This window comes from Lagopus leucura, unplaced genomic scaffold, assembly GCF_019238085.1.
Source record: "Lagopus leucura isolate 7727_CA_CO unplaced genomic scaffold, USGS_WTPT01 Super-Scaffold_702, whole genome shotgun sequence".
Lineage (NCBI taxonomy): Eukaryota > Metazoa > Chordata > Aves > Galliformes > Phasianidae > Lagopus > Lagopus leucura.
The window spans coordinates 10,454,109-10,468,061 of NW_024962254.1; the positions used below are offsets into that span (position 1 = coordinate 10,454,109).

The window sequence follows — 13,953 nt, forward strand, 5'->3', positions numbered from 1 at the left end:
TTTCTTTCTTTCTTTATCTTTCTTTCTTTCCAGTTCCCTTTTACATTTTACTTCTCATTCTTCTCAGATTTGACTTAGAAGATCATTTTTTTTTTTCTTTTTCTGAAAATGTGCTGGATATTGAAATTTGATTTGACAATAATATAGAAGTGAAACTTTAAAGACAAAAAGGTTCATTAGAATTCATCACTGATAAGTGTAAGAAGACACTAACTGATGCTTCCCTGTAACTTATTGATTAAAGATTGAGAAGGAGTAAAATGGGTATATTGAAGCTCTTTTGAAACAGAGAATTAAATTATCATCTTCATCATCCTTCATTATGGAAGCAGCAGTTCTCAATCCTATTTATTAATTCTAAAAATCATCATGGAATTTGTCTTCCAGGACTGGAGTTATATTCACATATTTTTCCTTTTCAGGATAACTATTCTTCCACAAGGAAGCTTGCAAATTCTGAATGCTTCCAAGTCTGATGAAGGACGGTATTCATGCCAAGGTGTAAATGTATTTGGGTCTGCAGAAATTGTTGCATCAGTATCTGTTAAAGGTATGAAAAAAATACGTTAATGTTATTGATGATTTCCCATTGTTAATGTTTCTTTATTGCTTACAATCTCCAGCCAAGCATGCAACACTGTACAAACAGAATAAGAGACCATTTAAAACAAAGTATCAGGTTAACTTCTCTTTGATCAAGCTCTGCATGAAATTGCACAGTTCAGCTTTTAAATTTTAGCAGCGTGTCAGCAGAATTTGTATAACTATTAAATCAACTGGATCATAAATAATTCTATAAATAAAACAGAAGAAAACAGAGAAACTAAAAATCAATACCCTTTTTAACGTGTGCTAGTTTGGCGAACTCATTTAGCCCTTACTCCTTTCTGCATGGGAATAAAGAACTCAAAGATATTATATTGATGTCTTTCTGTAACTACACTTCCAACTAAATGTTCTTAATCCTTCCATATTTCAAGAACCTACAAGAATAGAGCTGACTCCCAAGAAAATAGAGTTAACGGTTGGAGAAAGCATTGTCCTCAGTTGCAAAGCCCTTCATGATAGCACACTAGATGTCACTTTCTATTGGACACTTAATGGGCAGCCAATTGATTTTGATAAAGAAGATGGACACTTTGAAAGCATCAAGGCAGTAAGTAACCAGGCATATTTTATGCACTGCAGAGTGATAAGAGTTTGCATGCTTTTACATGTTATATAAGATAACTTGTTTCACTAATGTTGAAAAGAAATGTAGAGGTGAAGATTTCAGAACACGGGTTAAGCCTTCATGCTAGCTGTGAGGCATCCAATGAGCTTCCCAAGGGAACAGAAAGCAATTTAAATCCAACTCTTACTACATTCAAATGATTTTGATGCGAAAAGATGTTTCTATAAACATTAATTTCTTTTTCACAAACAACATGGATGTTGAAGTGTCCTTATCTCTGAATGCTTTTATTTTATCTGCAAAATATCAGATATTTTGGTATCTGAATAGTAATGAACATATATTTTATTTTCCACCCCCCTGCACAAAGTAGATACTAGCTGTCAACTGTTATTAAAATGAACAAAAATAATTTGGAAAAATATGCACATAAATTACGCATTACCCTGTGATTAAAACAGTTTGATGCGATCAAATAATAGTATGATAAAGTAATGTAAACCTGTTTGTTTTAAGTTAATGTTTCAAATATAAGTTCAAATATAAGTAATGTTTCAAATATAAGAAAAGATAACTTTACATTGTAAAACTTGTTAGCTGAATTCATTTCTTCTAATTGGCTTTAAACAAATCATACCATACATACATACTGTATCAAACTATATATGTATATGTGTGTGGTTTTTTTCTGTTGTTAGTGATTTGTCTGTTTGTCTTTTAATTTGGCTTGACTTAATAAGACTTTTAGTGGAAAAAGATTAGCAAGGCATGCCTTAGTGTGAAAGTTCTTAGCATACTTATCTTCATCTGACAAAGTCCAATACACAAAATCCAGTACTAAATATTTAAGAAGGAAAACTTTCTTTTTTTTTTTTTTTTTTTTTTAACAAGGTTACAATGTCATCTGATTCAAGAAAATGCCCTATAAATACAATTTAACTTGAAGCTTTTTTCCTAGCATTTCAAATATAAATGTGTTATGCAGTTCCTTCGGTATATTTTAGAATTTCTATGTTGGAGGGAATTTCTAATCATTGAGAAAGACATTTCTTACACAAAAGTAAAGTTAATTTAACAAAATTAAATTTTTATGTGTACTCAGGAATAAGTAGATTGTGGAAGTATTCTTCCATAATTGCATTTCTTCTAGAAACAGCCATCACATTGATAAAAGTAAGGTTTGTCCAGAGGGAGAATTTGGAGTAGGACATGCTGGGCCTATATCCAGACAAATAGTCATGCAGTCATAATGGAATCAATACTTAATATCTAAATGATGAAGTAGGAAAAAAAAAAATTGTTTAATGAGTAAATATTTGCCATCTTCAGAGTTGCTATTTACTTCCAGAGCCTCATTTACCTTTCTGTTAATCACATTTGTATAGTAAATTAGTCAAGAGGATAAAAATATATTTCTTTCATTAAAACCTAAGATATGACAAAGTATTAGAGGAAAGAAAAACAAAGTAAACCTCTTCAGTTTATCCTATCAATTAATCTCCTTTAATCCATCCTTCACAAATAGGCATACACATTAAAATCACCACTTTAAGAATGCAGTGAAAAGGAATCTAAAGATCTCTTGAAATATAATAAAATTCAATTTTTATCCCTGATTTTCTTTGAAAAAATACTTCTTTATTGCATGTGTTGATCATGTACAATTTGCTTTTCTTTTCTATACATCGAAGAAAAATATATCCTTTGTGTGCATGACATTCTATAATTACACATCTATTTTGTGTTGCACACTGATTGTTCATCAGATGAAAAATGTTCCAACTTGTTTGTGTTCAGTCTATTTGTTTGAAAGCCTGACAACTGAATATTATTTGAATGGGCTTTGTTAATAACAAAACTATTCTCAGCTTCTAAACACCAGTTGCACTGTGTGCACTTTCACCATGGCAGCTCCGGGTGTTATGATAAACATTCTGATGCTTAGTGCAGTATTGTAAAAACTATCACCTAAGTAATATTTATTTGGGTCATAGATAAATTTCCACTTGGTAAAATTGTGTGTTCCCTAGTAATCACAATTAATTGGAAAACTTATCTAATACATATCATTTTCCTTGCTTTTAAATTATGGGGGCTGCTCTGAAAGTAATGTCTCATTTTATTATGTTGGCCCATAGTATCAGAGGCAGATGGTGGTAGGGTAGTAGAGGTTGAACCTTCCCACCATTTTCCATTACACAATGTTACCATGTGACAGACGGCAGCAGGGGGACAGTCTGACAAATGGTGTCTGACACGGAAGTGCATATGAAGCAAAGGTGTGTTACTGAATTCCTTCATGTGGAAAAATGGCACCCATTGACATTCATTGATGGTGATGAATTTATGGAGACCAAGCAGTGATGTGAGCACGGCAAGATGGCAGATGGCATATTTCAGCAGTGGCAACAGTGCCATGTAAGACAAGCCATGTTCTGGATGACCATGCAGATATTTACTAGCATGACATGCAGGCCCTTGTTCATCACTGATGGAAAATGCACAGCTAAATATGGTGATTATGTTGAAAAATAGTATTTTGTAGCTATTTTGAGAATTTGTTCTATCAAATATTTTTGTAATTGTGTTTAGTTTTCATAATTAATTAGGAGGCATTACTTTTGGAGCAACCTACATATACATTTATTACAAAAAAAAAAATTGTTTTCATTTTCCAGATTGACAATTATTTTTTATGCAAATTAAAAATTTCCTTGTTGCTATTTACTTAGCTACAAAAGGTTTTATACCTATGGCAACGTAGATACTTAAGGGACTTGTCTGGCAAGAGGATAAATGTTGTACAGTTGTCAAATTGCACAAAGCTGTGCATGAAGGGAATATTAAGGGAAAGAGACTAAAATCCATTGGGGTTATTTCTGCAGTCTACACTTGAAGACAGGAAAACACGCAAAATCTTTTGCATGCATAACTCTGCAATACATTTTGTAGCAGAATTATCATTCAAAGGGATACAAATATTCAGGGTCTCTTGGCATTATAAAAATCATATTTGATCTACCAAAAGACACTATAACATTTCAGGATCTGTGAGGAAGTAGTCCCAGTAATTAAAAAAAAATGACATTGCATGGAAGTCTGAACTGACAAGATTTCCTTTTGGTAACACCGGTGAACACTTTGGTACAGAAAACATATGCTTTCTTGTTTCTGTTAGAGTGGCCTTGATTCTCTATTTTACTCTTTTTGTCAAGTCTAGAAATCCCATTCAAAATCCTATTCAGAATTTTTTTTTTTAAGGTTTCCAATTAAATTAATTGACCTTAATTTTCACCAGGAGGTATCACTTTTCTAGGTAAAACATCTGATTTTGTGAGTAGATTTTCATTCAGCTATCCCCATTCCAAACTTGTGTTTGGAAGTTGATACTGTTTTTATGGCACATAAGCACAATGATTTATTGTGGTCATCCACATACTTGTAAGCAGCAGCATTTCTCTCAGAGTCCCTCACCTTGATCTTCATGAGTGTCTTTCGCTCAGTGACTGAGGAAAGTGTTTTAGTTTCAATATCTTCTTGGTCTTTGGTCTTAACTGAAACAGAAACCATGGGAAGCAATAAACATAAACTGACAAGTTGAATTTTTCAGTGGTTGTTTATCCACACAGAAGTGAGTTAAAATCTATTGTTTCACTGAGAAAAGGCTATAGAGGTCTGGACAGTGCATTAGGCACTGTCTAGAACTACAGACCTCAATCCAATAGCGTAGAAACTATGGGAGGGCATAACTTTGGATCTTTCCCTACGTCTTCCTTTCTCTCCTCAGTTTGCTTGTAGAACAATCACATTTCAGTTAAGATTAAAATTTCATTGTCATTTTCTAGATAGGCACCACTAAGTTCTACACTATGTAGAATCAATAAAACAGAGGCTATTAATAAAATCTTTGCTCTTTATTTGACATTAAAAAAAAAACAACATTAATTAAATAGGACCCTACTTTAACACAGACCCCAAAGGAAAACAATAGTTGGCAAAAGTGTTGTAGAAGAGACATGCTCTGTGCATAGAGGATAATTCTCTTTCAGGCCAGTACTGCTATATCCAGTTCACTGCAAATAGCCATGATAGTTAGCTACTGGTTGGAAAAAATAGAATGGAGATCCAATTAATCTGGTATCCAGACAATTCAGCCACATTTTGCCTATTTGTCACACTACAGCAATTAAATACTTGAAAGATTTGAAGCAGTTTCCAAATGAAATTATACTTTGTCTTTTGAAGTATTTCCTGTAGTAATATAAATTTCTTGTGTATGAAGGAGGGGACAAACTGGAATAAGGGTTTGTCAAAAGTTTTTGTTTGTTTTGTGATTGATAGCTACAAACCAAAAGTCTGAACACAGAGAAGAATGTGGATTAAAAAAACCCTTTACCATGCACTTCTTCTGGGCTATAAAATATCCCAGTAAACAGCTTACATTTGCAGACATATCTGTATGCCACATTAGAAAAGAACAGTGAGCATTTCCCAGAATCAAACCTGTGGTTTTGGCTATGAGTAAAGAGTGAGAGAAGGTAATAAATAGCATGTGTTCTCTTTCATTTTACTTTGGAGCAGGTAGATAACTGAGCATTTTGGACAATGTGAGTCTCTTAACCTCCCTGAATCCTGATTTCTATTAAAAAATTAAAAAAAAATAAAAATGATTAACACTAAAAAATAACATCCAAATAATTTTTTATATTGGCTTATTCAATTAAAGTATTTTTTCCTTTCCTTATTTAAAAGAAACACATTATAAAAAAGAAAAAAAATAATCCTAGAGTATATACAAGATATTTCACAACAAGACATTCTTTATTCTTTCCCATTTACTTGCAGCTGATGGACCATTTAACTGCTTGGCCCTGTGTTAATCTGAGCTGTAACAGCACCACTTGTGCTTTGAGCATCTGATTAATACGGCCTAATACTAAGACTCCTGTGCAGTGTATTTTTCACATACAGTTCTGGAATCTTGCTCTCAAGCTGCTGTTCCTGATCATCTCTGGCAGTATTTCTCCCTTGCAATTCTTATGCTGCTGCTCTTCTGTTTCTGATCTTACAGCCTTGCACCTGCAATCCCAGTTGTATTCCCATGGCAGAGTTCCCAATGGCCTGAAAATCACCTGAACTTCCTGCTGCCTTTTTTTGTTCCTCATTTTGTAAATTTTGAATAGTGTTAGAGCAAAAGAAAACACAATGTGCAACAAAGTAAATAGCAATCAAAAAAACTACTTTAAAAATAATATCTAATATGTCTTCAGAAGCTTAACAATCCCTCAATGTGCAGTATATGCCCTTAATTAGCATATTCTAATCAATGCTAATCAATAAAGAGATTGGACAAGTCTCAAAGAAAAGGACAGAGCACAAAGAAAAAAAGACAGTAAAAACTGATACAATTCTCAACTTCCTCATTGTCATCTTCTGTGCTGGAGAGAGTCCTGAGAGGAGAACTCACTCTGGCTGGCCAACAGGAAGAGTATTCCCTTTTCCTTCCCCTCTTCCTTCTCCCAAGTATGGCTGTCACAATCTCCTTTGTGTTAAATGCTAATTAACCCATCACATCTGCTTTTCATGCTTCCTTTTCATGTGTCCTCTTAAGTGCCACAATTCTTACCACTGGGTTCTACTTTCATTTCTGGCATCTTCATCTGTTGCCATCACCATTCTTATGTTCAAATCATGTCTTTATGATTTATTTTTCCCCTTTATCTACATCTTCAAATAGAGCACAGGTATCATATCAATCGTTCAGTCTTGTTTGATCTAAGCTTTTTCCTAAATCACCTTCTTTTCAGTTTTCAATAAAAACTTGATCTATGATCTTTCTCACAAATCTACTCTAGTACCCGAGACCTTGATTCCCAATACTCATTTACTTCCATCTTTTATTCTACCCTCTCTCAATACAATGAATTAGATTCATTTGCAGCAAATCGGGCTGCACTTTCATGTCCACTCTGTTCACTCCAACACCTACATCTGTTCCTATCCTGTACTTCACTGGCAAAAAACAAGTTTTTCATTATTCCTGTTATCACAAATCAAAGTACTCAGAAATATACTTCTTCTGGAAGGGCCCATATCCCCACTGGAAGATTCTCTTAGATTCTATAGATTTGAAACTTTGAGAACCGTCTCTTTTACAATTTCTTATAGTCAGGGACAAAGTAAAATATGTGTAACCTAGTGGTTCTCAAATAAATGGTACCAGCCTGAATGCTATTATACTGCTGTTCTTATTATATTATATGCCACTAATCACAAGAAACAGTAACAATAAGGAAATATTTGATTAAAAAAATTTATATGCTTAAAAGATGAAAGGCAGTATATAACTTTCCACGATCCCTACACCAACACAGAGACTGTTTTAAAGAAAAAACATTAAATATTTGCAATTTGTAAACAGCACGAGCAAAGAACAGACAAGTGGTTGATGTCTTAAAGCTAAGATTTTGCATGAAATGGCATTTACATCATCCTAAATGTATTTTGAACAGAGGTAGGCTGGAAGCCAACAATCCATCATACTCTACATATAAATTGTCGGCATCATTTAAAAGAGCTTTATTGTATTGTTATTTTTCATTTACTGTTGATGTTACAAAGCTAAAATTGCCATGAGCTTATTTTGTGAGATCATTATTTTACTTCAGATAAATTCACCAAAAATAAACTCCACTGCTAATCAAATATATCAAACAAACAAGATTCAGCTGTGAAATCATTTTTTAATTCAGCCTGACTGACTTTATTTCATTAATAAAGACTATTCTGCTAAATCCAATAATGTCTGAGTCAGGAATTCACCTGTGTTCTAGCTGTTAAAAAAAACCATATATTCTGAATAATTACTTAAGCTGAAGAAGGTCACATTAATGGCTGTCGTCTTTCTTATTTAGGATCAAATCACTGTCCCATTTAATTACAGAGTATTGTTCTACTCTTTTCAGTTCATACAGAAAGGTGACTTCATAACATCTTTTCAAGCTTTTTGTACCATGTATCAACCATTCTCTTCTGTATAGAAACTCCCTTTGCAGGAAAACATCTTCACACCTAACTCTCAAGTGAGGAAGATGAGAGCTAGACACAGCAAACCCCTGCAGTTGCAATAAGGAACTGAGTCAAACACCAGTTAGGCTTTTATCATAAAAGTTTTCCTGCAATGGCAGTCAAGCTCTGTCCACTCCTTTCCCTGTTGATTTAACCTTTTGTTGTGCCATGATCTGTTTCAACATCTTCACTAACCTTTATGTCCTCTAAGCAGGAGATGGTTTTCATCACATGGTGGCCAGATGGAGTTCCCATTCCCAATCCATGATAGAAGTAATGCGCGGATTTGCTAGACCCCAGGCCCCTGCAGTGTAAAATCATCTCTATTGATTATCCATAATTTTAATATGCCTTTTCTTTTTGGCCCTCTTGACAAGATAAAACAGAGCTATACTCATAGAACTGCAGCTGAAGTGTGAAAAAGTAGTACTATGACCAATGTGGAAAATGACAGGTATTAGAAATAGATGATGTGACTGCAGGTGAAATGAATAGCACTATAAGGAGAGAATGATTTCTAAGTTTCATGCATGTTTTGCAGATATGATTCTGCAGTTTCAACAGATGTGATGAGCTGTGCAATAATCAAACCAATGTTTAATTCTTCCCCGGAAGTGACAAGGAGGAAGTAAAGAACAGACTTAATGGACACTAAGAAAGGACTCTGCATTATGACTGTGATCTCCTTTTCAAGTGTAGGCAGCTTATATTCTTGTGCAAAGCTTTTAAAAGAAAAGATAGGATACTGAATGAACTACCTTGATTTGGAGATAAAAACTCAGAAAATGAATGGCTGGATTAACATGGAGGTTTCCTAGCAACTAGCTCAAGGTAATGAACTCAGTCACACAGGAAGAATAAGCAGAATTCTCTGCTCTTTAAGAACCGTCTGTTGAAGTTGCTTCACAGCAAAGCAATTCACATCTTCTTAGGATTTATGAAACAGCCAGGAAAAATCCTCATACATCTTCTTCTCAGTAAGGAGGTAGGATGGATAAAAAGTATTAACTCTGCATTACTTTCTGGTTTTGTGTCTTCTCTGCAAATCACTAGCATTAAGGAAATGGATGCAGAAAAACAAATCCAAGAGGATGATGCTCACTGAGCAAAATATGAATATTACATGCTCCTTGAACCTTTTTGAGTTTGGGGAAGTACCTTTATGTTAAAAATAAACATATATATAAGTGGGATTAGCTCCTGTGAAAAATTAGTTCAAGAAGCACCTTACTGGTAATTCTATTTAGATACACTGAAGACATAATTGTGACCTCAGATAACGTATTACATACCACACTGGAGCAGCAAGAGGAATAGATTCTTCGCATGCTTACAATACTCACAGCACTGATCACTGGAGCCACGCAGAACCTGATTAATGAGATATTCTGGAGTATAATATAAATGGCACAATGATTTGTTGTCCTAGAAAGAACCATTAGACATGACAGATAGCATTAGTAGCTGTGTTATTATTTTTCAGCCTTTTAATGAACACAGGGAATATGTTCAGCTTTACAGTAGGTTCATAGCTGATGTTGGCCTTGAAGGTTAATTTTACCCCTCTTTATTGTCATTAGAAGTTGACTGATAAATCTGCCTTCTCTTAGTTAAATACAAGGTATTTTCCACACAAAAGACACTTATATTGAATAAATATAAGTATTTATATACTTGGCTAAATGTGTTATAGATGTTATTCTGAACAGTGAATACACTTGCTAAGAGCAAGGTCTTACACCTGGATTGCAGCAACCCCCGCTAACAATACAAGCTGCGGGATGGAAGGATAGATCACAGCCCTGCTGAAAAAGACCTGGGGGTACTGGTGGGTGGCAAGCTGCACAGGAGCCAGAAATGTGCCTTTGCAGCCCAGAAAGCCAACCATATCCTGGGCTGCATCGGAAGAAGGATGGTCAGCAGGGAGAGGGAATTGATCCTACCTCTCTACTCTGTGCTGTTGACGCTATTGCAAAATGTGCTCTGTTTAAGAACATCAAAATAATGGAGTAACATGCAGCTTTTTAAATGTACACTTAATAAAGTGGAAATATAAATGTAGACAAAAGTAGACATGCTAATTTTGGCTTTCAGTAATATTAGAATCCCATAGTCACTGATACCTCAGGCTGTTCTGAGTCATTTAGCCAAGATGTGAGCTCTTTCCATTCTACTTGCAATCTTCTCACTTGTTCTGTGTCTTGCCTGAAGGGGAAAGAGTGCTTTTGTTGAAATGTCATTTTCCACCGAAAGAAGACAAAAAAAAAAAAAAAAAAAAAAAAAGAGAAACTTTCCGACCTTGGACATTTTTCTTAATGGAGTATCTGCTACATTCTTTCTTAGTAGATGCTTTAAAAATGAATTGTAAATTTTAAACAAGCATCTGCAGTAACATGTTATGGAGATTGGCTCAAGATAGCCAGCACATCAGTTTGACCATAAGAATTTACTGAAGCCTTGAACCTCTTATCACAAAAGTAGCCTTATTCCAAGGTTTACACTAATAAAAAGCAAACACGAGAACAGGAAAAAGAAAGGTAGGGGACTGGTGGGGTTGGGACACAAACCTTGAATCGCTGATATTGTAGTGTCTTTTCTTTGAAATTCTCGTTGCTTTTAGATCAATTTAAAACTCCAGTGCATTCTTACATGCATTGAGTGTTTGGCCTCAGCCTCTCCTTTCCTGACTTTGTTCCAGGACAGCAGAAGTTCAGAGACAAGGCTAACTTTCAGCATAGATAAATGTGATGACAATCCAGACACCACGTTGACAGTAGTTTAAAGAATGAATTGACTAAGGGGGAATCTCTGTATTAATCACCACAAGATAACGAAGATTCTATTATGGCTTATTACTACATCTTCTAATACCTTCCTAGTACCTTTCCCTTCATTCCCAACAATGAGGACTGCTTTAGTGTCAATATGGAATAGTCCTCACTTTCTAGTGGATGAGTATGGGCGTAGAAACAGCACTTGCATCACTTAATGAAGCTTTTGCTTATTCTTTCTATGTGCTATGTAACTTTGTACAAAAGTAGGATGAAATCTAGGAATACAGCAGCATTTTATCCACAACTTAGACATACCAAACTCCTACTATATAAAATTCTGAAATTTTTATCTTATATAATGGTGTAAAGGTCCCCAAATTAGTAAAGACATTTGGTGCTATTGAACAGCAAATAATTTTTTCTTTTTTAAAAGGCCTGATCAGCTCCTAGTTATCTAAATAGATTCTAATATATCATTATCCATAATAATAAAGCTAGTGTCTAAACTTATATACATCTGTATTAAACATATCACAAGTAATTTCTTTCCACTCATACACCCTAAACAACCCCAGTTGCATATCCTGTTATGCTGCATTAAATCCAAGTGTTTCATGGGTACCTTTTAAGCTCTCCACTTAAAGCAGTGTCTTGCCATGTCTGCTTGTCTGTCCAGCTACACCAGTACACAGATATTAAATATATATATATTTTTTTGTTTTTTCAAATAATACTATGATGTATATAGTCATGAGCCCCCTGGAAGATAGGATGGCAGCCAGGACTGCTCAGCTTCTGAGCAATTAAACTAGACGGCCTTGACTTTCCACCTTCTCTTTTCCCTCTTTGCATGTGAACATGCTTTGGTAGAGATTTTGCCTTGGTTATGAAAATTAAGAGAAGACTAATTAGCCTAGAAGTGGCCAGGTATTACAATATTAATTGTTGGATTTAATAAAAATATACTTTGTTTTAGTATAGATTATTATAGATTATAATTGAGAAGGAAACTGTAATTCCCATACCATATGCTTAGGCTGGCCTTCATTCACTCTTATCTGATCAGTGTAATATAACAATATATATACAATAATATAACAGTATCTGTGGATATGGTTTAATGTGTACTAAATCTAGCTAAATGATTTCCTTCTATACATGTATGATGTAAATATGATATCAAATATGATATATGATATCAAATGATATGAAATAAGATAAAACTGACTCTAGTTAGTTTCAGATAAAACTGTGTATGTGTAAAATCTGATATTATCATTTCAGTTTATTAAATAGTACAGATATTTCTAAAAAAAAAGCCATCCATTCTCAAAATAAATGACTGTTCCATCTTCCAAGTTTCTGCTCATAACTCTGGGGGGCTGTAGTTACCATTGCCTTGAATACTGAAAAACAAAAATCTGAACTAGCTTTCTGTGCACACATATCCAGGGTTTGCATGTTTCAGATTTCAATATGTGTAGGTTCTGGCAGGGAAAATGAGAATCTGTTTATATTTTCTTGATCTTATTTAGTATTAATTTCTCCTTTGTCAATAAGAATCAATTAACATAATCTTTTAAATGATCTTAATTTCATTTGAGGTACATATTCCAAATATGATTGCATTGTAGAAAAGAGGAAGAGGAAGGAAGACTCTTTTTCATTTCTAAGAGCACATTTGCAATGCCAAGGATTACATCAAATATTTCTGTTTTGCTCTTTAATTAATTTATTTGTGTTATCTTGGATTCATTTTCTTTGAGAATGCAAATATCCATAGAGTGCTTTAAGCAAAATCAAAGTTATTAAAAACCACAAATCCTCTTCTTTAGTCCTTATTACTAATTGTATAAATGCAGTGTGCTGATTATCTGCTGATAATCCTCAAAAGGGGATATTAGGGGACATAAATGTTGTAAGATGAAAGCCACAGATGTGAATTTCTCACACTGCACAAAACACTCTGTGAGCTACCTTCAAAACACGGATTTACTAAATTTTAAATGGGTTTTTCATGCCTGTTTCAGCAAGCGTCCTCGGCAGACCTGATGATCAGGAACATCCTGCTGATGCATGCTGGGAGATACGGCTGCAGGGTCCAGACTGCAGCAGACACTGTGTCAGATGAGACCGAGCTGCTTGTCAGGGGTGAGTGGCCTCAAAGCACCCTCTCAGTGCACCAGGGAATGTAAATGAAATCTTAACAAATTGCACAAATGTAGGTCTGTATGTAGGTAGGTATGATGCGTTGTGTGCTTTTTCTGCAATTCTCTGCATTTCACCTTGAAGTCAAGGCATCCTCCCGGGTTTAATGGTTTAGAAATATTTACCCTTCAAGAAAAGAGACCATAAATCATTTTGTAAAATGAAAGGTACAAACAGTGAAGCAGAAGCCCCTTAATAAGACAGGGATCTTTTTTTTTTCTCACTTGGAACTGTGTTCACCAAATTTTTACAGCATCTTTAGGCCCAGTTTTGCAATCGGTTGAGTTGCTCTATATCCCATTTCATGCAGTAACATGTGGTCAGTGCTCTGCAGGACCTAAAACCAAAAATAGGACACTATTAGACTCCAGTAAAGCCAAGCTTTAATGCCATATGTACAACCCCTTATGCAGAGTATGTCTGTGTTATGAACTCCGTGTATGTGTGTGTGTATACTCAAGTTCACTCTCCAGCAATACATCTGGAGAGTGCTGCAGTGCCTAAATTCACAGATCTCTGCAGGATAGCAGAGCAGGACAGTCTCACTGTGGATTACTTGGCTTTTGAAAGAATAAATTGAGAGAGATATTTTATTATCATTGATAAAAAAATGAACTTCAGTTAAAATATAAATCAAAATTATATAGAGACTATAATCTTTCAAAAATATTTATTCTATCACATTTCATCACTTCTTTAGATTTGATGTTTTCATATCCATCACTTTTA

At 34.6% G+C, this 13,953-nt stretch overlaps 1 protein-coding gene across 1 annotated transcript in view; it reads left to right on the forward strand.

Annotated features, from left to right (window-relative positions):
- Positions 1-13,953, forward strand: part of CNTN5 (contactin 5) — a 277,046-nt gene that overhangs the window by 216,167 nt on the left and 46,926 nt on the right. The window contains exons 13-15 of the mRNA XM_042862457.1: positions 423-550; positions 981-1,156; positions 13,047-13,167. Of these exons, the coding sequence (XP_042718391.1) occupies positions 423-550; positions 981-1,156; positions 13,047-13,167 (425 nt within the window). The remainder of the gene's footprint in view (positions 1-422; positions 551-980; positions 1,157-13,046; positions 13,168-13,953) is intronic.